Genomic DNA, 25,717 nt, shown 5'->3' on the forward strand with positions numbered 1-25,717 from the left:
CCAGGAAAAGTTCTTAGCTCTTTTCTAATGGAAAAGTAGCTGAAAGGCCATCACTCTGGAAGTCTAGCCAGTGGGCCTAGCTTCCACTATCTTAATACTGCCAAACTCATTTTTATTCTCTTTTGTGTGCTAAAGCTTTCCTCTACTAACAACATGAAGCCACTGAAGAGAACCTTATAGAAAATATCCTCTGGAGAAGGAAGCAGTAACTATTCTGCTATGTGTTCCCTTGGTTTTGCACATAAACATCAGGCTAGCAAGTACTGGAAGTGCAGCTGTGTGTCTGCACCTTACTGTTAAGGCTGTGAATCGGTACCTTATTGTCCAGACTGTGAGTGGAAGATGAAAGCTACCCAGAGCAAAACTACTGACTACGAAAAAATCCCAACCATTTATATACAAACACAGCTACAGAAGACAGACACTGAACACTTTACTCTGTGACCTTAGACCCTGGGAGACAGACTGCCTGAAAAGAATTTAGAAGGCAGCTTATAGCTACTCAGACTCAGCCAACTATATAAACATCTGCATATATACATCTGTCTCAGAGAAAAAAAATGAAATTAACCATTTAAAAAACAACACTAATCTGGATATTCATTTGTGCTTTTTAGGACTCCTTCCAGGAAATAAACATCTCTTAATAGTGTTGGCTCCTCACACCCACTTGTAGCTGAGATCAACATAGTTGTCTAAAGTACTAAAAGGTGGCCCTAACTAGCAAGGAGAGGCCCAGTAAGCTTCCTAGACACAGAAATACACCTGCTTCTCTATTTTGGTATGTGGAAGTTCACATTTCTCTTTTGGAAAAACTGCAAAACGCATCTTCACGATGGTACTTTATATTAAACTAATGAAAGAATATGGTGCTACCTTTGACTGGAGATTTATACTTACGATTTGAAAAAAAATGATGTCAGCTGTGGTCAAGTGTAATTTAAACATGGGTACAGCAGATCTGTGATACAGACACACAATGCCATTGACACTGCCTTGCTACCAGAAAAAGCAGAGGTAAGCTGCCTGTCACCTACCTCTCAGATTAGTAATGTTACAATGTTAAGCACATCACCAATGGCATTTACCAGAGCCGTCCTGCAGTGGATGCCCCACGATTTACACTCACATATGCCTTCCAAAAACTATCTCTCGAGAGATCTGCTCACACAGGTTATGCAGTCATAGGTGAATGTAAATAAAACACTGCAACAAGAGTGGTCTCCACCAGAACACAGGCAGTGTGCACAGAAAAGCAAATTGCCAAGGAAACAGCTGAAATGTGGTTTGAATTAGTGAACCTAAATTTGCTGCTTGGTTAAGCCAGTAACAAACAACAATATTACTGAGGGCAGTGTAACAGCACTTTAGAAACATATCACCCCCAGTTTCTATGCTGACAATCTCACTACAATAGATCTGCAAGGCTGATGTCACACTTTGGACAGCTACAGTTTCAGGTTAAAAATGCAAATGCCACTGTCAAGTTGCCAAATGCATCACACAGGGCAATGACATTTCAGCTTTTCTGGCATGTGAGTCCTCCATCCTCTTACCTTTTAAAAATCACAACAAAAATGTTAGAGCTCCAGCTATGCCTGCTCTTGAAGAGCTATTGCAAGCTGTAGATGACACCATTTAAAGGGAAAAAAGAAGTGCCAGCTCTCAACTGAAATAATTGATGCAGCTGCAGCTCTCAACATCATTCACAGCTCTTGATTTAGCTCCTTTTGTAAAAATGAAAGTTAAAAGCAGTGCAGCCATGTGTATAAATTTGTTGTGGTGCCCAGGCAGATTCCCAGGCCAGAGCACACTGAGACTGGAAGAAAAAGACCACAGTCAAAAGCCAGGAGAAAGCATTATTCACATTCATACACTTAATTAGAGGTCAGTCTTACTTTTCATGCATGTAATGTCTGCCAGTCTGCACCCTGCCCCAAGTTTGTCTTTTGATGCTATATTACACTTGACAAGAAATTTGCTTTCTATGTTCACTGCACTTAAAACACTCCTAGACATGCATACAGACTGCTTTTTTTAACAAAATCCAAATGCCTGGAACTGGTCTGTGATCTGCACATTACACAGCCTAGCAATGAAGCCACTAAAGACAGTAGTTACCCAAACATCTCATACCAATGAAAGCTAAAACTTACACCCACCTCAGCCTTCCCTGCAGCTTTATATTCTGGGGAGGCTGATTTTATACCAGATCAGTTTCTGATCCAGTTTGGAGGCTGGCTGTATCATGAAGAAGGTGATATGGGGCAAAAAGAGCACCCATCCATCAGAAGATATTTTATACCATGCAGAAGCAGCCACTGAATTACCGCATCACAGCGCCCCATCCACCTCTACATAGCAATGAAATCCTGAGTGGTGTCTGTTTATGAACAGCCTGTTCTGTAGACAGCCCATATTAAAGCATTTGCGAAGTCACCAAAAACAGCCAGCACCCTCACAAGCTCTTACCCTACCAACACCAGAGTCTTCAAGAACATGCAGCTGTCCAGAAGAAACAGGACCAGAACCTAAATCAAAGTAAACGAACACTCCAGCCATGAACAGGAGGTGAGCACCACCACTTCTCATCAGAAAGGCTCCCTCCTCCTGGCTCTAGAAACTGTCCTGGGAGGATGCAATCCCCATTCTCCCCCTGCCTGGGGCCACACCAGAGTCTATAAGAGGACTCTGAAAAAGATTTCCATATGTTGTGCTTATTCACTCCAAAATGTGTCTCTACTCAATGTGCTTTGGAAGTTGCAGATACTCAAAACTCTGAATTTCTCTACAAAATTATAGTATCACTGAGCTAAAAACACAGCCTATTAATTGTATCAATGATCTGAATTTCAGAAATACTGAGGCACTTAAAACATATGTATAAATCTGTAGCAAGGAAGCTAACAGCTTGCTAGACCCTCCGACCATCCTCAGAAAGCAAGATCATTTTGTGTCTACATACATTTGAACCTCTGCTCTGTAGCTCTTAAACCAAAGTGTTCTACAACATTCCTTGGCTGTATCTTGTTCTTCCCCCACATTACATTAAGGTATAGACATAAAAAAACAATGTACTAAAATTATGTTAACATTTAAGAATTACTAAGCTCCACTACAGAGAAAAAAATAATAAAATCTCAGTGATACTGGAGACTTTACTTCTGTGTTCACAGTGACAGAAAATGGATTCACTGCCACCAGAGCCAAGCAGGGTAAGAGCAGCAAAAAAAATAATATTCCATTATGGTTTCCATACTAAAGGCAAAATGCTTAATCTTTAATAATAAAACAGAAAACATATGAGAAAAACAGAAAGCCATGTTCCTGAAAAGGTTACAAAAATGTTAGCTACCTTACCTAAACTTGAATTGCCTTTTGCAATAGTGATAGTCTTCTCATAAACATTTTTGACTGAATTTGGCATTGTGGAAATTCCCTCCAAAGCTACAGGGCATCTCTTTTCCACCAAAAGCACTTGATCCTAACACAGGGGAAAATAACATGGGATCAGAATACCGCAATAAAATATACAATTGGACATACTGAACTCAACTAATCATACCTTCTACAAAAGCTAGGTGCATAACTAATATATATTCCTTATGCAGACACTTGAAAGGTCAGTCTATCAAAGATCAAACTGACATATATATTTTCTGTTTTCATGCAGGTTATACCGTACATCTACCGCAAGATATGCTTTTAATTTAAGGACTTCAGCAACACTCTTGGAATTAGCAGGATGAATTCAGGCGTTCACAGACTTCTTTACCACAAATGCCTGACAATCTAGCAGTGCTAAAATGACAACTGCTGCAAGAAACTGCAGCTCTTTAAAGAATTTCTTAGTAAATCACTGAACAGAAGAAAAAGAAACATGTCACAGTGACTGCCATATAAAGGAATATTATGTTTGCACACTGTGGTGTCAGAGGCCAGCTTGTGAGCTGAAACACACAGGGTTGCACAAACACCAGGATGCAAGCTGTTTACACCACTCCCCCTTGGCTTCCTAAGCCTGGTTTTCAGCCATGCACCTCCTCCTTGCACCCACACTTCTGCAGAGGCTAACAGGGAATATGCTCAAAGGGCACACTGTTGTCCAAGAGAGTTTACTGCTGTTAAGATACGCACAGACTTTTATATACCTCTGTACTGCCACTCTAAGAAATTACTATCTAGACACTAGGAATTATCTCCTGTTTTGGAAAGTTGCAAATCTGATGTAAGCTATGACATCTAATGTACATTTAAAATGAAAGAACCATACATGGCTGCTGGCCAGCATCAGTTCCTGGAGGAGATACTGTGGTGTAATATGGCCTTTACAAAGATTTTTTTTTAATGACTACTAAAAAAAACCCAAAACCTTACTTTGCCAGTGGGATCAAGCTGCATGGTAGTAGCAAGGCCTGTACTTAGTGCAATTTCTGATGTTTTCTGAGATCCAGTCCATGTTGCTGTGTTTTCACTTTCATTTTGGTTGGTATCCGAAACATCCAGAGGCAGAAGATCCTTTTTAGTAAAACCAGTGGCAGTCTCCAGGCTATTCCCTGCTACAGGCTTTTCCTCTCTCTGGTTCAGATCCATGCTGTACAGATTCTTGTCAGACACATGGAAACTGGCTGCAGCATTTGAACATTCCTCTCCAACAGACTATTAAACACAGGGGGCAATGAACCCTCAACATTACTTTGTAGTATAAACTACATTTAATTCTAAAATCTTAAACAGAAAATAATCACACAGGATTTAAACATATCTGTTGTAACATGAAGCATTTTACTATACCATTTACTTGCTTCCTCAGTCAATTTCTTGTTTTAAAATACCAAAAAATCAATGAAAATAAGTTACTGCAAAGGCCAAACTCTTATTTGATACTCATCAATAGCTCTCCACTAACAAAAAGCTGCATTACTAAGATTAAGTTCAGTACACAAAATTTGTTTAGACTTTCAAGATTTCAAGGTCCTACATTTCAAATATTTTAAGAGATTTCAATAATCACAACCTCCTGGAAAAAAAATAAAAATCTTCAAATATTCTCTAGCTGACCTTTCAAAATAAGTAATTTTAAAAACATTTAGGCCAATAGATATTAGAAGGATATACTACAGACTTAGACATTGTATCAATACTAGGGATTTTTGTATCTATATTAGGGATTCTTCTCTGAAATGTAGTAAACAATCACAAGAATGTCTACCTCTATCTGTCTTGGTTGTTATCCACTGGTCCTATTAATTATTCTATCACCATTTAAAAAAGTGGAAAATATATGTTTCCCAGGATTTCGGGATATTTTGCAACATTTTCTACCAAGGGCATTAGAAATAATTGTTCTTATCTTTTATAAAGTGCATATATGCTTGTTATGTCCCCAGACAATCATGAGAAAAGGTTCACCTGCAAGTAAGTGGTTTTAGTAACATCTGAGAAGATAATTGAGCAAAGCCTAAATACAACTAATCTGCATGATACAATCAATGACATAATTTCCTACCTTTTGGAAAACAAAACATCAGAACTGTATTTACATTATTCTGTATGGCTTCGAAGACAGCTGGGACATATACTTTTAAGTCCGGTGTGTATGCATTTCCACAACAATGAAAACAAGAACAAGATAATTCCCAATATTTATTCCACATGCCACATATACATATTAAAGTTGCAGCATATGCCCATATTAATTTTTGTTTCTCTTAAAGAAAAGGCAATGCTGTAATTTTTGAAGACAAACATGACTTCAGGAATTTGTAACTGTAGCAACATGTGGCCTCATTAAAGAATTTGCATCACTTTGACTTCGAGTTTTTTCAGCACTTATCTCAAAAGTGACACCAAAGGCATTCAGAACCTGTCAACTGCCCTGAAGTCAAAAATAGCTGAAATGCTCGTGCATTCCTCATAACACTGAACAGCATTTTTTTCATATTTACAGTATTTCATTTGCTTCAGAAGTCATCTTTAATTAACATATTTTCTTGCCACAGTTACTTTTTGAAATCATTTATAACCACAGAGTATAAAATGTTACTCAATGAGAATGTAATACTTCATACTGGTGAACAGAGAGGAACACTGAAAAGTCAGGAGCATAATCCTTAAAAACCCATGAGAACCGAAGCCATTTTTAAGTCAATGCTGAAAATAACTTAAGACTTTCCAGAGCCTCAGCATAACATATAATGTAAATCCAACCTCTATCTCATAAAATGCTTCTCAGCATGCAAAATGCATAATCCATTTAAGTAACAATTACAGAGCTAAACAAAGCAATCTGTCCCACTGGCACAGCAGAGATGTGCTCTTCTGTGGATTAGGAGAAACCATTAGAAGATGAATTTAGCTTTCCAACCAGTGTTTTAGAAGGACCGAACATATTCCAGAAGGATAAAGGGAGCTACTGAAGTTGAAGTGTGGCAGAAGAAGCAGCAGCTATTGTATTCCAAGACCACAGACTGCAAAAACTGGAAGAAACCCCTACAATGCTTTCAAAGATGACTGCTAGGAGAAATTACTTGGAAACCTCTGGATCAAAATAAAACAAATCTATATATTGTCAAGATTGTAAAGAAAAAAAGAGCATGGAGAGCCATCAAGAATCATTAAACACCAACACTGATATAAACAAGTCATTATGGGTATGTGACCAGAAGAAAAATGATGCTGATCTCAATACTCTTACAGAACTTACCTTCTTTTACTACCTTTGAATAAATATTAACAATCAGTGATTTGAAATATATGGAGTGATTTTTAATTACAGTAACTGTATGAACATTTCATTCCAGAACACAGTAAAAGAATTAGCAAACATATCAGCTATGAAGCATAAAACCAAAGCTTAGGATGAAAACTTACTCTTGTTCTTTATACCTAAAATACTGTAGAATGATGCAGCCATTTTGTGTTACCACTGTTTGCTATGCTCTTAGATAATAACAATTAAGTTTTTGTAGCAGACTGCTCACCACAGCTTTGACACTACAATCATCTCACCACACTTTATCTGGCTACAGAAAATAAAAATACAAGCTTTCAAACTTCTGGCTGCCTCCCTCTTCAACACAGATGTCTGTCTGTCTAAAAGACACCAGTTATACCCTAAAGAAAACTACTTTAATCTGGTAACAAATAGTGCAGTTTGAACCAGGATGACATAAAACATATCTAATAATACAGGCTTTTCATATTTATAATCAAAAGTTTTTATCAATAAAACCATCTGCCTTTTTACCTTGGGAGTTGACAATGGAAGACAGAAGGTGTAGTTCAGCTCCCCGCTACAGGCACTGCCATGAAGAGCTATCATTGAAGCCTGGAACACGTCACTCTCTAGAGAATACTGTGATTCAAAGGTGGACTCATCCGGTAGATCTGCCTCGCTGGAGTCCACCTAACAATAAAAGCAATTCAATCAGGCAGGCTGTTACCTTCACACCACATAAGCCCCGGACACATGCACCTCAGCCACTACACACTGACTGACACTTTTCTTGTATTTCTTTTTCCCCTCCAAATTTTACATTGAAGTTATACTTGCACAGCACAGTAGGAAAGATTTCTGCTTCCCGTGACAATTGATGTTACTACATCTTCAGAGGTTGCAAAGAATATCTGAAGTAAACTGAGTCTCAACTGGAATGAGTTGTGGGGCAAAGGCAGCCTCATGACTGTTAATAGAAGTACGAGGTGTTGGAGAATTTTGCTGTGCTCCCTGACATAAACATTTTGCTTTCTTTAGGGCTTTTTTTAAATTTCCTTCTAATTTGATTGTACAAGAATTAGCACTGAAAAAATTATGAGATTCACTTAGAGCCACCTGTCAGGAATGTCGCCTCCACCTAACTTCGCAGGTTCAGTTGTTTTTAAAAGGATACAAAAAAAAATCTTCTGGAAATTGCAATGCTTTCCAATACATTTATGAGGAGGAAAAAATTATTTTTATGATTTCCAAAATATTTTAATTTTGACAACAAGACTAATATGGACACTTCTCGTCTTACAAGACAAATATAATTTTAAAAAGGCATGGACATGAGCAGTACTTTTTGTGTGCCTCTGTGGTGAATCATACTATGAATTCTGTATGTCAGATTCACAACACAATCACAATCTGCACATTTACAGTATGCAGTGATTGAACTTACTGATTCCTTTCGGGAGTACAAATGATCCATTTTTTAATTGTCTCAACCCTAAAACCTTAACATCTAATTAAAACTGGTCCATTGGTGTAACTTACTCTCAGCCCATTTTCTGGAAAATTCAGACTAGTGTTTCCGAAGGTATGCCTAAATGCCTAAAAAAGGGATTGTGAAAAACTGGGACGGATCTGTAGAATCTGAGGGTAGATTTATCTATGAAAAACAGTATTTCATGAGTGCACTCTGCAAACATCTTCATAACAGTGACTGTACGTTCATTTTAATATTTTGCACATTTAATTAGTTGACAGAGTTGAAAATCTATTATCTGACATATATTTTCATTGTTCTTTCACAATTTCAATTTTTTGTATGGATCACATATAGAAGTAAAATTTCTAAATACTTAACTTTTAATCTGATTTTTTCAACACATCTTTACTAAAAGGATATTTGCAATGTATAACCTAGCTTATTCATACTTCTCAATGAACAGAAGAAGGCAAACACTACTATCTAACTACTGTGCAAAGGTAAAAACTGTCTTACTTAAAAACAAGCTACTAAAACCAGCTTGTCATTTTGCAAATGTGAAAAAATTGCAAACATACTGGAAGCTGGAACTCAGAGATTTTTGCCTTATAAGAATCCATTTCAGATTTTTTGTTAAATTTTGCAGTTGGGGTTTTTTTCTGCTTAGTTAAGTTCTGGTGTTCAGTAGAAACTGCTTCCTACCCATGTTCCTGAAAAATGAGAGCCAAATAACTTCAATATCAAATTCAGACTGGTAGAAATAACCATGAGAAGACATTCTCAGAATACTTACTCTCAGAATATTTTTTTTTATATTCTGGTTTGGTTGGTTAGGGTTTTGTTTTTTTTGTAAAGTTGTGTTTCCCTTGCCTTTTTCATCTGAGCTCTTATTGGTAACTTCTGGGCTATATAAGGCACTGAATACTCAGGTAAGCTGCATTGTTAGTACAAGTGAACACCTTTTGACCTTGCAAATCTCATAATCACTGATTGATGCTGAAGCCTAAATACCATTAGGAGGAAGCACTGGCAGCTTTTGAAGATACACAGCATTCCTTGTAAGGCTGGCTTACACACAAAAAAAGAGTTCCAAAACCTCTTCAAGGTAGAGAAGTGATGCATTATGCTATATAGGCAAAAAGATTTATTTATTAAATAAGCACATGAACATTTCCCTACACAAGGTGAGATTTTCAAAAGGATACTGAGTGCATGCAAGGAAAAGTGAACAGCCACGCACTTTTGAAAATCTCAGCAAAATACTTCCTTCTTTTACAGCAACTAACATATCATATGCCAGATTCACAGGTCATGCAAACAGCGAAAATCTCCAGATGCCAGTTTCTAGCACTTCAGGTTCCATCCCAGCTACAGTGGATGAGTAATATGGTGACAGAAAACACTAAAGATAAGCACGAGCAGTGACAAAGCAACCCCTTTCATTACAAAATGCAAAAACTTAAGAAATCTTCGGTAAGTTGGGCCACTAACCAGAGCCAGCTCAGCATGGAAGAGGGCTGCATCAGCTGGCCCCTCCTCCTCAAGTGACTGGGCATCGTAGAAAAAGCATTCTTCCTTAGCAGAGACATAGCCCTCCTCTGGTGAAAGCTGCAGAAAAAACGAAGCTCTGAGTTGGATGAGTGGCCAGGACACAAGACGTGCACAGTGCGTTTTGTGTTGCAGTTCAGTGAGGCAAATGAATTTCAAATGGAGCAAAGAGTTCATTTGAATTAGTCACAGCATTAAGTAGGTAAAGCAACATATTTTTTTCCAATTTATTTGAACTGATTCAGCTTCACATCTGATTTTAAACCCCCACATAAAGGACTATCCAGCTTTACCACACAGCTCACAGTTTATTCAAAACACATTTTCAGTTTCTGCTCTTACTAAATATATACCAAAACTGCCACCAGGGAAAGAGCTTAACAGCAGAGGCCTACAACCTTGCTAGCTGCAGAGTAATCTTATCAGAAGGCAAGGAGACTGAATCATAGAATCATCTGGGTTGGAAGGACCTTTTAAAGGTCATCTAGTCCAAACTCCTGCAGAGAGAAGGGACATCTTCAACTAGATCAGGTTGGCCAGAACCACATCCAGCCTGAATCTCTCCCCTTGTAGTTTAAAAACATCACCCCTTGTCCTGTCACAACAAGCCCTGATAAAAGTCTCTCCCATCTTTCTTGCAGGCCCCTTTTAAATACTGAAAGCCACAATCAAGTCTCCCCTAAGTGTTCTCTTCTCCAGGCTGAGCAACCCCAACTCTCTCAGCCTTTCCTCATAGGAGAGGTGCTCCAGTCCCTGGTCATTTTTGTGCCTCTTCTCTGGACACTCTCCAACAGGTCCACACCTTTCCTGTACTGAGGACTCCAGAGCTGGACACAGTTCTGCAGATGGGGTCTCACCAGAGCAGAGTAGAAGGGCAGAATGACCTCCCTGGAGCTACTGGTCACTGAATCCACAATCTGTATTTTAAGATTGTATCTGCTAGATAGAATAGACTCAAAAGGACAAAACTCAATTCTGACTGTATACCAGTAGTTTTTTAACATAAATTGACATTTGGTGTCTTTTTCCAGTACTAAAAAGAAGTCAGTGATTATTCAATCAAAGAAGCCAAAGAACCCTGATCAAGGACTTTTCAGTCTCTCATGCTCTGCCAGTGAGGAGGGGCACAAGAAACTGGGAGGAAGCACAGGACACCTGACCCAATCTAGCCAAAAGAGTATTCTTAAGATGCCATTCTACTGATCTTAACACTCTAGGAATACTAGTCCACCGGCATCCTTACTGATGCATTATCCCAGTAACCTTAGGTCTCCTTCAACCTCACTCTTCTAATTGTTTCAGACTACCTTCTAAAATCAAGCCTGAAGGTATTTATAGCTGTACTAAAATAATCAGTTTGAGCTATATGAACTGAAGGCTACTCACCACTGCTTACACATAAAGCATGCATTCTAAATACAAAGGCTACAAAGGAATAGGCAAATTCCAGGCAAATCACATAAAAATGACTTTACATCACCGTCTCACACATTCAGAGAATCCTGTAAAGTGTACAATATTATGCCTAGCAGCCCTGAAAGACTGTGCTGGTTGAAAGATGTTTCGCTATTTTCTCAGCTACAAGATGGGTCTGCTACGTCCTGTAATCACTGCACTAGTCGTACACTACACAGGCCACTCCTACATGCAAAGAGATATAGGAACATGTTAAAGACAGCTTCCGGATGTTTTGAGCCACCCAGCTGTACTCCAAAGCATACAGAGTGTTTGCAGATGTCCGGATCATCATGCACCATGTTAAATGACGTAAAGGAAAACTACCCATTCAATTCTCAAATCCTTACAGGCAGTGGTTTGGCAACTCCTATTTTAACTGTTCCTGTTGGAGCTCCTTTCAGTGCTTGTACTGCTTCCTCCAAGCTGCCATTTTCCAAGTTTGTATCATTGACAAACATAAGCCGATCTCCAGGAAGAAGTCTGCCATCTTGCTCAGCCACTCCCCCAGGAACTAATGAACGAATTACAATTACGGTGTTCGCTGGATCAACAGGATCCTAATTAAAGGAAGAAAAACATTTCATATTATTTACACTTTCATATCTTGAAAGTGTAATTTTTATGTTGAGCTTTTATTAACCCAACAAAGAAATTGGAGCTCTGCTTGAGATGAAACCTCAGCAGGAACATACCCTGCTGTCCATACTGCCCACACATTTATACTCACCTATTTTTAATTCTTAAATGTAAAAATTGTGACTCCTTTCCAGGTGATGTCCCATAACGTATAACCAGCATAAAATACTGCTAAATTGCAGTGTTATTTGCATTGTAATGAGTAATTACACACCAAAAATTCAAATACTTTCTACTGCAATGAACTTGTTGCAGACTTCGTCCTCCCTTACACTCACTCAGTGCCCTGGGAACACAGCTGGGCAATGCAGGCCAGGACAAGTTAATACATGCATTCTGGTGGAACATGATGTTTATTTTCAATAACTCTTATACTCCATGGCACCTGATCTTGCTCAGCTGAGAAAGTACTTTCTAAGAGGAAAGTCCTTCTGCATGCCTCAAACAGTTTACAGGACATGGGAACATACCAATACAGCACTAATCAACAGGACACAATAAAGTGGTGTTTGCTTTTAAAGAAGAAAAGTGCTTTGAAGTCCCCATCCTCCAATGCATTAATATTTATAAAAAGGCTAGCATCAGATAGTAGTAACAGGAACATGAGATTCTGTACTAACAGTTATCAGAGGTGCTCACATTTGCATCATGCCTATAGAATTACATTCACAAGGAACATTATTACATGTTAATACTCCCAACACATGGCAATTCACTTGTGTACATGCACATTGAAAAACCAGAAATGTAATAATGCATCAACTTTACTGATAACAAAAGGAAAACAAACATCTACAAACTGGCATGCAGGTGTAGTAAGTTTCTGTGTCAAAATGTACATCTGAAAGTATGCACATCATCAAGGCAGCACCGTAAATCACAGGAATGGGAGACTGTTGAAAGCTAATGTGAGAGAGAAGCACAGAGAGAGGAAGGGCCACCAAGAAGATGCTTTATACTTCATGGCAGTTAATTCAAGAAGAAGAATGCCATGGAGCAATAAAGCTAGCATTGATGGAGATAGTGCTTAAGCCTGAACTCTGATATCTTCCTCACTACTTTAACAGGTATTTATGTTGTCACTTTAGATGACACTGCATGACACATTTTTGGGGAAAAAAAAATCACTTCTGTAGTTTATACAATAGTCTTCCCTGTTGTAAGAAATTATGTAGACTTTCCTACAGACCTGCCATTGTATAAAACACGAGGAACATATTAGTATGAACATAACTGGCCTTAACTTTAACCACTGTTCATTGAAAATTAATTGACAATTTGATTGAAACAGCAAAATAGAAAGATGAATCTATCACTGTAATCTTATTTTTCACAGTCCCAGATGAAAACAGAAACTTCACTGAAATACTTTAACCACATGTCAAAGGAAAGAGCATAGGACAAATCACAAATACTGTAACAAAAAAAAAAGGTAAGTTTCAGAAATCTGACTAGAGCTGTAGGATATGGTCAAACTCCCCTTTGCAAAATATATTCAACAATTTAAGGTATTTCTCACAACCCTTCAGTATTACCATCCATAAACGAAATTCAGTAGATAAAGACTATTTGTGTCAATGCTTCAGAAGAGGCTGAAGCAAACATACACTACTTTGTGCTAATGTGGACTCCAAATACTTAGGGTCAGCTATGGTGTCTCACCCCAGAGCATCATTAAAAAGTAATCACTGTTTCATAAAACAGAGAATTGACTATGCCTGTACCCTTCAGAATATTGAACTACTCTGCTCTTCACTTTTACCAGTGTGCAAATACAAAATACTGTTGAGGCATAAACTAATTCTAAACCTTGATCTGCAGGCATAACTTTTACCCTGAAGTGACCTCCAGATTCAAATGTATACACCCTTAGGAGCTAGATCCAGCAGATACCTGGGAGGGGACCACATCCTGCAGCACCACTAAACAGCAAAAACCTATGCTGACCACAAGACGAATTACTTAATGTCAGAATAAAATTATCCACCATGACAACTAGGAACAGGAGGATCCTAACGAGGAACCTGTGATCCTGACCAAGTTCAGGCCGGGAACAGGCACTGAGTTTCATTGAGATACACCAAGAATCACAGCTTGAGATACTTAGGAATTCTTAAGTCAAACACAAAATGCATGGGGGCATTTAGGCATGTCCTGCACAGACAGCAGCTAAGCAAGGGATTTAAGAATTGCAGCTCTGGATTTTCGTAAATCCTGTTTTAAGCACCTAAGTCCTTTATTGGATCTTGCCCTAAGTACTTCACTGCAGCTGCAAAATACATGACTAAATGCCTGAATATTCTGACTACATCATTCATTGCCCCTGGGGCACTAGAAGATTAGCTTTCTGGAGACCCTAGGATATTAACAGATTATCTATTTTTCTGGACCAGAATTACCATTATCATTAGAATCTGTAGTCTTGACACAGTAAGAAATATATGTAATGTAGCTAGTAGGATGCCAACAGGGCCAGATAGTACAGTGATAATAATAGTGATAACCATTTCGCTTTACTGTATTGCTTGGTTTCTATTAATGTTTACCCTTAAAATAAGTACTTCGATCACACTGCAAGATCCAATACGAAGTATTCTGGACTGCAATGAGAAAGGAGTGCAAAAGTTACCTGGTAGTCCAATATGCTAAATCCAAGTCCTGTACTCCCTTTCTCAAGCTCAATGTGCTGGACTTCTGCTTCCCACATCGCCAAAGATGAGCTTTGCACCTCCTCCATTCTCTGACCCTCGTCAGCTATTTCCAAAGCTGTTCCCTCTGTGTCAGAGGAGCCAATGAATCCAAGATCTATGTGAGCCTGAGAAAAAGTGAATGTTCACCAATAAAATACAAATCTTTGTGAATCTGCAGAGACAAAACTCTGTTTTCACAATAAACAAGATAAAAACTAAGTGATGAATCTCTAAACACAGAGAAAGTACTCAGCAGAATTAACAAAAATTTGATAAACACAAAATCCATATGTCCTTGTAACAAAACAGCTATGCTGCAAATATATAAAAGTACTCACTGGAAAAAATATTTACAGAATGGAATTTCTGTCAAACTAAAAACTTCAGAAAACTTCATTAGTATATGTATTCAAACATATAAGAAATATCTACTATTATACAGTACGTCTAAAAATATGCCTTGCTTTTAATATAACAGCTTTGACAAGAATCAGAACTTTTTAAAACACACACACACACATACACACATGTATGTTCTTGCTTTCACAGAAAAGCACAGCAACTATAAACTGAATTTGGTGCCTTGTCCAGAACTTAGAATTAATTGTGTCTGTTTTCATACAAATGTTATTGCTTTGCATACTATACTACAGGCCATACTGACATTAACCATACTGACATGGTTAATACGTCATACCGCCCAGAGATTTGGACTTATGACTGGCAGCCACGTTTCTACCAGTGAATGCACATACAGTTCTGACCAACACAAACCCCAAAAGTTCAAAACCAGACTGAATATATTCATATTCTAAAGAATATACAGTTCAGTTTGCCATATCCCCATGGCCCACCTACACAACAGAAGCTAAGTACTTAGACAGACATAGATCTGCATCTAGTATTTCTGCCCATGGCCTACCATGAATGACTGGTGGCGTAAAGTACAGTTGACAAACATAATTTTCTTCATTTGATTTATCTGGTTGCAGGTCTAACCTTGTACAAGAACTTGATGAGATTTTTCTTAAGGAAACAGTAATCCACCCAGTGATATTTTACGACAAAATACCTTTTCTGTGAGCTGAACCTCAGATAGACTTAGATTCTCCAGTACTTCTGGGTGAGTGATGGGGGAAGCTACTGGACGACAGCACACCATTGTCACCTTAACAGGCAATTCTTTCAAGATATTGACAACATCCTTGTGGTTTTCTCCAAGCAAAGATATCTCATTCACCTCAATAAATAAAGAACACACAGTATTTAGAAGTACACAGTGTTAGAAACACATTGAAGAAAAAATGGGTAAAAAAAAAAAAAATCCAAGTCACTCATCAGCTCATTTAAAAGAAAAGAATAAAACACAACAAAAGCCCATGCTAACAGGCATTGTCAACCCTTAATTTCTACTCAATTTGGTGCTCAGAACTAGCACCAAGGTAAATTTTGAACTGAATGGATAGCCTCATAAATTGCGTAACACCACCCTACAAACACCCATACTTTGTCACTTCATTTTTCCTGCATCCATGTGAAACAAATTCTCATTTTAATTTTAATAAAATTATTTTGAAAAGTTAACAAGTGTTTAGTCCTGTCCTGGTTTCGCCTGGAATAGAGTTAATGTTCTTCCTAGTAGCTGGTGTAGTGCTGTGTTTTGGCTTTAGTCTGAGAACAATGCTGATAACATACCTATGTTTTAGTTCTTGTTCAGTAGCACTTACCCTGACAAAGGACTTTTCAGTCTCTCATGCTCTGCCAGTGAGGAGCAGAGACAGGACACCTGACCCAAACTAGCCAAAAGGGTATTCCATACCAAAAAGCACATCATGCCCAGTATATAAACTGGGGGAGTTATCTGGAAGGGCAAATCGCTGCTTGGGTAGGGCTGGGTATCAGTCACCAGGTGGTTGGCAATTGTATTGTGCATTGCTACTGTTTGTTGGTTTGGGTTTGTTTTTTTTTTAGTTCTCTCTCTCTTTTTGTGATTTTCTTTTTCATTATTAAAATTATATTGTATTTTAATTATTAAACTGTTCTTACTGCTACCCACAGGTTTTATGTATTTCCAATTATTCTCCCCATTCCACTAAGGGGATGAGGAATGAGCAAGCAGCTGTGTGGTACTCAGCTGCCAGCTGGGGTTAAACCATGACAAGTCCCTACACTGTATAAGGATATTCCAATTAAAGCTTTTGCTAGGTATACTTTTTTGGTGACCTTGAACTATTTCAAAAATCAGCTATCAGCTGAGAAATGCATGTAAGTGTATGCATTCACATAGATATATGTAAGCACATGTGAAATGACTGCTAAAGCACTTCTGTTCACAGCTAGTAGGCAGTTAGGTATGATACATTCCCAAAGTCATAACTTGTGAAAGCAAGTGATTGCTCAAAAACCTTACTGAATGCAGACTAAGATACAGTAGTACTTTTTCTTACTTCCAGCAGCTCATCTCCACTGAACAGCTTGCCGCTTCGTCCAACTGGCCCCTCTGGTAAGACAGATCTGATGAAATGATGTCCCACTGTAGCTTCAAGGCTTATCCCCAGTCCACTGCTTTCACTATATTTGTTAACTACAGCCACCTAAAAAAATAAGAAATTGTTACTTCTGACATATTTACAACGATACCTATTACTTTCTGCTTCAATTTACATAAAATGAGGTGAATATTCCAGAAATGAGAAACCAGAAATATTGTCATATGCAATGCAGACAGTCAGATAAAAATTGAAATTTTGATCAGCTATCATTTCAACATAAACAAGTGGCAACTGTGTATAACAACATATCTAAAAATATATATATTTGCAGATATTACAGCTCTGACATATAATTTTGAAATAAAGTACTAAACTCAAGATACTGCTTTTCAATTGTACCTATAGTTAAAGTCTTATGTGTTATTTAAATCACTACATCAAGCACTTTATTCAATATGCAGAATGGGTAGGACACTTCAACTTTGGTTAATAAAGGAAGCCTCAAAATTCACCTTAAATATTACTTTTTTCTTTAGTAGACACTTATTGTCTTGAAGCTAGGAAGTCTGTGAAGCAATACTCTTAGATACAGTAGTTTAAGAAGCCTGTAATTATTTTCCTAATATCAATAAAGAAAAAATCTTGACTGGATTAAAAATTAATAAACAAAATAAAATCAACAGATTAAGGAAAAATGTATGATTTTTATAAATAAAGGAAAAACAGAATACAAACATATTTCTATGTTAGCAACATAAGTAGGCAGATCAAAGAGCATTTAATAATAGTAATCAAAGTTTACCTACCACTATTTCATAATTTGAACCCATAATCCTCTGCCACTTTGCCTTTGTAACTGCTTCTTCTGTAGTTAGCTGGAAATCTAAAAGTTATGTCTGAGATTACTGTGACAAAAAAATAAAATATTCTGCATATATCCATAAAACTGATAAAGTACATGAACCATGCAAGACTACACAACTATTCCTATGATGCCAGAGCTGTCCTAAATGTGACTAAAAACTTGGCATGTTTTGTCTTACCAGGCTTAGGTTTTTCACAGGAAAAACTTGCAAAATAGCATTAGATACCAAAACTATTTTGAAAGACATGAAGTTCAGTCAAAAGATTTGGTATGCAAGGCTAGGAAGAAAGGACATGTATTTAAACTAGCCTTAGTGTTTATTGAATTTAATTCAACTTAACAAGATAATAGGCGCAAAACACATGAAGAAGCTACATGCATGCCGCAGGCATCTGTTAAACCAGGCTGTATGCAGGCTGATCAGACTGATTCAGGAAAATGGCTGAAATACTTACATATGGGATACTGCATACTGATCTTTTCATAAGACTCTGCATTTTGCAGAGAGTTTCCAAGGAAAGCTTTAAAAAAAATCTGGGTTTTTTTTCATTTTCAAAACTATGAGCACAACTGTAAAAGACAGATTTTTTTGAAATTGTAGGCCCTAGAGGGCAGTGAGAGAATGCAAGTCCTAGATTTTTTGTTGTTTTTGTTAGATTCACATACTTGCACATAAACTATAAGAAATAATTCTAATTGCTAAAAAGCAGCAATAAAATTGGAGGACAACATGGGGAGAAAAGTAATGATGCTGTGAAAAATACAGCGACAGACTACACAGCAAACTGCAGCAACTCTTAACTAATTGAAAGTTTACCTGTAGGCTGAAAAAAACAGAGAAATACTTTCCTCCTGCTCATTTTGAGACCTCGTAGCAGCCTTCCAGTATCTGAAGGGGGCCTACAGGGATGTTGGGGAGGGACTATTCATTAGGGACTGTAGTGACAGGACAAGGGGTAACAGGTTGAAACTTAAACAGCAAAGGTTTAGACTGGATATAAGGAAGAAATTCTTTACAGTGAGGGTGGTGAGGTACTGGAATGGGTTGCCCAGGGAGTTTATGAATGCTCCATCCCTGGCAGTGTTCAAGACCAGGTTGGATGAAGCCTTGGGTGACACGGTTTAGTGTGAGGTGTCCCTGCCCATGGCAGGGGTGTTGGAGGTCCTTTCCAATCTTAACTATTCTATGATTCTATTCTATGATTTTTCCCTTATTCACAGTATTTAGATTCTAGGACAGGAAACAATAAGAAGCAGTATCTAGATACAACATCCAGCAAACACAGCACTACAGGATACTATATATGACAGGCTGAGGGAGTTCAGCTTGCTCATCCTGGAGAAGGGAAGGCTCAGGTGAGACCTTAGAGAAACCTTCCAGTACCTGAAGGGTCTGACAGAAAATCTAGAGAGGGACTTTTTACAAGGGTATGTAGTGACAGGACAAGGGGGAATGGCTTGAAACAGAAAGAAAATACATCTATATTAGACATTAGAAATAAATTCTTCACTATGAGACTGGTGAGGCACTGGCACAGGTGGCCCAGAGAAGATGTGGATGTCCCGTCCCTGGGGGGACAAGTTCAAGTGTTCAAGTTCAGGCTGGACTGGGCTTTCAGCAACCTGGTCTCCTGGAAGATGACCTGGCCCATGGCAGGAGAGTTGGAAGAATATGATTTTTAAGGTCCCTTACAACTCCAACCATTCTATGATTCTAAATACATACAAACTCAGGATTTCGTGAAAAGGAAGATTTGTCAGAGGAGGCGTGAGCTCTGGAACTGCAGATGGGCAGCTGCAGGCAGTTGGAAAGATAAGGCATGTTGGGGAATGAGGAGGGGAAAAGATTAATACACAGCTAGAATGAAAATAATAAAAGTTCTAAACTAGACTATACAGGGACCTGAGCATGCAGCAAAAGCACACTACTTCTTGTGACATTTCTGGCACATACAGTAGTCAATGGTCTTACAGCACTCATGCACATGCACACATGTATGATTACTTTCACTTTCTAGCTGTACCTCAGCTACGCACCACAAAGAAGATGGAAAGGCACACAAACACCTGATCTTTGTGTAAACACACCCACATGCATCTTCACAAAAAAAAATCTTAAAACATTGAGAACCTCTTTCCTGTTGTTTCACATCCTCTCCAGTATTTACCACACTGGCATTGCATGGCAGGGATGAGGATCCCTGTTCAGTTTCACTGTTATCTGGAAAAAAAGGAAAAAGCCTTTTCAGTTATCTTACGTGTTGTAATCTTAATCAAGGCCACAGGCATGCCTCAGGGCACTGACCCTCCCACTGTATTTCAGAGCATCCATATTTGGCAAATGGAATCTGGCATGGGGGCCAAGAAAATAATGCCACATTTTAAAGATATTTCATCTTCTGTTAATGTTTTGCCTTCTCCAGTGGATTTTTCAATGAATCAAGAAAAAAAAGTGCAACTATCAGTAGCTGCATCTCTATAATTGTAAGTACAAGAAAACATTTAACACTTTAGCACTTCAGGACTTCTTTCTTTTTCCCTTCCTCTTCTTTCTTTTATGTAAGATGACACTGAAAAATGAAAATCCTACAGACTTGGACATCTGTATAGCTGACAAACTTTTCACTTGTAGAAAGCTTCTCCTACCACAGTGTGTTCTGTTAGGTACATTGCTGGCTGTCAGCTGTCTTGATTACCTTTAGGCTGGAGAAGCAACACTTTCTGAGCATTTCCTCTGTAATTTTTGCAAAAGGTGGGAATGAGACGATGCCCCACATATAACATACTACTGGGTCTTTTAAAGTCTTGTGCAAAATGGGGATTATGCCTCACTCTACAAAGCTGACATCAACCTATATATAACACACATAGCTGAAAAACATCCGTGCATCCAGCCTCTGTGCAGATATTCTGTTCAAACACTGACTTTAAAGATCTGACATACACTTCAAGGTGTGCACAGTTTAAAATTAGGCTTCACTAATCTCAGCAGTAGCAAACTTAATATTGGTCATCTGCTTCTGAACTTTGCACATATAAAATAGTTAATGCCCTATCAGATTATTAATAACCTCTACATGTAGGCTACTCCTCTCATACCTAGAGCCTGCAACACTGACACAACAGCCAAAGGAACTTAGACTTGCTTTTGCTCATTGTAGAAGGTATCTCTTTGCTTGTTCTTGAATTCAGCTCTCATCCTTGAGCACAAATAAACCACCCACTGCCTCCTCACCATTTGAAGATTTGCAGGATCAAAGTCTTGAAGCAATTCAGCCAGAAATGCAATGCAGTGCAGAGATTTCAATGCTCACTTTGAAAATGTAGCAAATAATACCCCTGTGTCTAAAAGATTAATGAAACCATAGTAGACCAAATTCTCCCCTCAAGTACAACAGCTCTGCCCTCAGTAATAGCAACCCCGAATGAATTTGGCCCATTTTATTTCCAGTTTGCAATTGAGAAGAAAAGTGTTTCAAGACAACTTTAAAGCAAAGACAGTTTTAATTACCTTTGGCTGTGCTACTATCCATTGTTTGGAACAGTAAGTCCTTTTCAACAGCAGCACTTAAGTCCTCCTGGGGCTGAATATGATTTTCCTGCTTAAGCCCTCTTCTGATCAAAGTGAGCCGAACTGTTTGTCCTGTGTGCCGCAATACGTCAACTGCTTGCTGGTTAGTAAAACCCTGAAGATTTGTTCCATCCACCTGAAGGATTAAGCAGCTTTTCAGCCCGCAACATGATCCATAATAAAAAAAAAAAAAAAACACAACAAACCAACATCCAGGGGAAAATACTATGGTGACCACTCAGCATCTGTTAGCCTGTGCACAAAGCAAGTGGAGGAACAAGAACAAAAACCTGGAAGACTTAAAGCATTGGATACAGTAAGCACTTTCACTGGACTACCCCACAACTAGGTAACAACTAGTACCACAGCGAGGTGGGGAAAAGTCATCTGGGCGCTCACCACAGTGGGGGCCAGGCACTGGGAAATGGGAGAGGATGCAGCACATGCTGTGCACTGCACATTGTGCAGCTTGCTTGCTTGACTGATTTAGCCATCCCCAACTCCAAGGAAAAAGTACTGGGTGAATAAACCAACACAGCCATGGCTGGGAGAGCTGGGGAGGGGAGAGTGAGGGAAGACACATTCATCTACTGTGCAGAAAAAACTGGAGAGCACAGCCATTCCGAGGCCAAGTAATCTTGGACATGGTGAAGCCTGAACACTGTGAAATCCATTTTCCTAGTGAAACACTGCCCCAGCCAACCAGATGCAACCTCTGTAATCTCTGGTCCATCATTTTAATTCTTTAAAGACAGAATTTTAGCCTTTTCTGTTTAAAGCTATCACATAATCTCTAATTTCTTTTGTTTTCCTGAAACTCTAGACTTTGGCATTGCTTGATTTCATCCCATTATCCCTAATAGACACCACTTTTTTTTTCTCCTTCTCCATGCAAACTTCATGTTATCCTATTCTTTCTCTGTCTCACCCCACCCCCTAGTACCTTTATTTCTGAAAAAATTCTAATACATTTCTTGACTCCTGTAGTTGTTTCAGCATATCTATAAAACACACATATTCCATTATTTTAATTCCTCCTGCATGAAGAATGACTTCCTTTGGACCCTAGCCATTTTGTTGCCCTTCTCTGAACTTCTTGCAACTCTGGTGCTCTTCTAAATATTACATAATTAAAAATTAGGTTATTTAATTTTTCCTCCACACTTAAGCAAACCATATTTTAAAAGTATTCATTATTCTACTGCCTGAGGTCACTCAAAATTTTTTTCTCTTTCTGCATCTGCAGTACGGAGAAGAAATCAAAATTTGGAACATGCAATTTTAGCCATTCCACATTTAAATCATTATAGAAGCCATATATACTTTCACATACAAAAATGCAGGTACATTTGTAGTTGGAGAGAGACTGTAAGTTGCTCTTAGTGCTGACATTGCATAAATCCAAGGATAGATCTATGATAGACATGAAAATGTGGTTCCTGCATTCATGAACTGATTTTCACCACACTACTAACATTTTATGCATGAAAATATTTTCTTGTTTCTCTGCAAGTATTTCTCTAAAACTTAATGACATACTTTAAAAAATAATTTTGAAAACAATTGACTAGTTCGAACTAAACTTTGAAACTTTGCCTTTTGAAACTTTGCCTTTTGAAACTAAGCAGTCTCAAAGCTCTTACTGATAAGATACACACACACAATATAGACCTTTTTTTAAGAAACACAGTTTTTACATGGGTACCAAAATGTGATCAAATAGTCAACAAAAGGACTCACCATTTCAACAACAATCCTAAACGTTTTAAACAAGTACTATATAAGCTTTCCTTCACAACTTAAAGTAGAGGTTTGCAGCCAAGTGATCTCATTTCTTTCTGTTTACTTACAACTATAATTTGATCTCCCACGTGAATTCTGCCATCATGTTCAACAGCACTGCCTTTTGTAATGCTTTTCACAAAGATACCAGAAGGTTCTATGATGAAGAAACAAGAGAAAATTAATCAATTTGTTAAGACAATTTAAGTAATGCAACAATCTCCAACTAAATTCACAAGCCAAAGGAAGAAAAAGAAAGAAAACATAATCTCCAGTTAAGATAAGGAAAGAATTAGCAAGAAAGTATCTGCTTTAAGTAAAACATATACGTTAATATTTTCCAAAAGGGTTAGCCTAATTAATGTCAGCTTGAATTGGACCACATTTTGTTCAAAATCTTACAATGCCAAATTCCCAATTCTTTATGCAAAAGAAGAAATATTCTAACTTATTTTAATCTAAATGTTGAAACCAAGATCAATATAAAACCTTTCTCCAACTCAGTCAGATTTAAAACTGCAGGACAGAAAATTTTGCTGGAGTATATTAACCAGGTAAATTCTGTATTTTTTTAATGTACTTAATAACTGTTTAAGAAAATGCACGATTGGATAACCAAATGCAGAAAATAACAATATTTAACTGCTTCAATATGATAAAAGCACAAAAGTGAGTCAGATATGTTTTCCTCTAACAACTATATTCAGCTTAGGAAGAATAAGACTGCAAACATATTTAAGTCACAAAATTGACAATTTTTTTCTGTTTTTTTCTTAAGCCTTTATTTTCCCAGGTTTTCTTAAGTCATAAAGCTAATCGACATGAAAGAATGAGAGGCAAGAATATTTTCTAATGCAATTACATGCAGCACAATAATTTAATAATTTGCAGCAGCATAATTATTTAATAATTTAATTTAATATGCTATCAGATCTACCATGTGTTTAACACGCCTTTTAAAGATTCAACTGGATGCTGCTGAAGAGTTGACTTACACAAACTGTGACCATCCTTTCCTATGGATTGCTAAAATCTGGTCCTGCATCTCAAAGCCAATAATTATGCCTATAAACTGCTTATAATATGGGATATATATATCCACATATTTTTCGAACAATACATTCATGGGCATAAGCCAGACCAACATCTCTTGAGAAATTTTACAAGACATTTGTCAACTGTGCCTTCCTAGCAGTATTGCATTTGCTAAATCCTCCATAAGGGCGGCCTAACAGAGTTCTAGATCATTTTTCTGGAAAACGTAGTGGAAATTACAAAGTGAAAATACACAACTGTACACAAACACTACTGCATTTATTTATATAAATAATTTTTTTTATTTGCTGCAGCAAACCAGGAGTCAACAAGCATTTACTATACCCAGAAGTGACTAAGAAATTCTTGGTCTGCCAGCAGTACTATACACATTGTTTAAAAAATAATAACTATGCCTTCTAAAACTACTTGCAATACTAATGCATTATCCTGTAAGAGCCTTTTAAAAATAAAAATGTCATTTTAAAAGCCCAGCTAATTCGAATGTAAATGGCTCTATTTCAGAACTGTTTTGCAAAACATATAAACACAAGGTTTAGCCAAGAATGAATATAAAAACTGATTAAAAAATGCTGAGGGGAAATATTATAATAAAATTGATTGCTTCTGAACTGAATGTCCTTCTCACAAAAGGAAAATAATTCCTCATTCTTTAGAAACCTTAAAAGTTTTTAGATTGTAAAGGTTTTTTTAGAGGTGCTATATCAAAACTAAAATTATGTCTTTGATGCGCATACACCACAGTATGCAGCAGATTGTATAGTAAACTGCAGGAATTGATCATTACCTGATGATTTGTCTCCAATGTAACCAGCAATAGTTATTCCTAATCCCTGGTTGTTTTTAGTGAGTTCAACATTAAATTTCTCCCCATCTTCACAGCTATCAACAGAAACATCTGCCTAATAGAAAAAGAGTGATTAGAAAAGAAGCTTTTTTCTTCTTTAAAGATCACCACATTCTTTGATGCCATTCACATGTAAATTAGACACAAATGTAAAAAAGAAAGCACCAACTTTGATTCTGCTCTTATTTGGTGTCCAGCAAAGAAAATAAACATAAGTACCATTGCTCACAGTAACACAATGCAGGTCATGCCCTCCCCACCTTGCTACCCTGGAATATTACCCTCTAACCTACAAAAATCATTATTTGATTATTAAGAAGACTGGTGAAATTTGTACAAATTTAACAAGTATTCTTTTCTACAGTAAGTTATGTTAACCATGTTTAAACACTAGAATATGTAGCTTTTTGTCCTTCTGGGACCTCCTCAAAACCAGCTTCAGGCTGTTGTGTTATTAAAAATAAAAAAAATAAATTAAAAAAAATCAATATTATTTTTTGCGTACTATTTGTCAAAATTTCAGTTCAATAACTATGGCTATCTTTTCCTACACATGCCAAGTTTAAAACAAAAGCTACTA

At 37.6% G+C, this 25,717-nt stretch overlaps 1 protein-coding gene across 1 annotated transcript in view; it reads right to left on the reverse strand.

The window, feature by feature from the left end:
- Window positions 1-25,717, reverse strand: part of MPDZ (multiple PDZ domain crumbs cell polarity complex component) — an 82,695-nt gene that overhangs the window by 38,899 nt on the left and 18,079 nt on the right. Inside the window, exons 8-20 of the mRNA XM_013130535.3 lie at window positions 25,078-25,192; window positions 23,303-23,391; window positions 21,393-21,588; window positions 20,013-20,102; window positions 17,823-17,899; window positions 16,972-17,118; window positions 15,597-15,764; window positions 14,464-14,649; window positions 11,546-11,755; window positions 9,684-9,800; window positions 7,250-7,408; window positions 4,378-4,659; window positions 3,361-3,484 (exon numbers count right to left, since the gene is read on the reverse strand). Of these exons, the coding sequence (XP_012985989.2) occupies window positions 3,361-3,484; window positions 4,378-4,659; window positions 7,250-7,408; window positions 9,684-9,800; window positions 11,546-11,755; window positions 14,464-14,649; window positions 15,597-15,764; window positions 16,972-17,118; window positions 17,823-17,899; window positions 20,013-20,102; window positions 21,393-21,588; window positions 23,303-23,391; window positions 25,078-25,192 (1,960 nt within the window). The remainder of the gene's footprint in view (window positions 1-3,360; window positions 3,485-4,377; window positions 4,660-7,249; window positions 7,409-9,683; window positions 9,801-11,545; window positions 11,756-14,463; window positions 14,650-15,596; window positions 15,765-16,971; window positions 17,119-17,822; window positions 17,900-20,012; window positions 20,103-21,392; window positions 21,589-23,302; window positions 23,392-25,077; window positions 25,193-25,717) is intronic.

Source organism: Melopsittacus undulatus, chromosome Z, assembly GCF_012275295.1.
Source record: "Melopsittacus undulatus isolate bMelUnd1 chromosome Z, bMelUnd1.mat.Z, whole genome shotgun sequence".
NCBI lineage: Eukaryota > Metazoa > Chordata > Aves > Psittaciformes > Psittaculidae > Melopsittacus > Melopsittacus undulatus.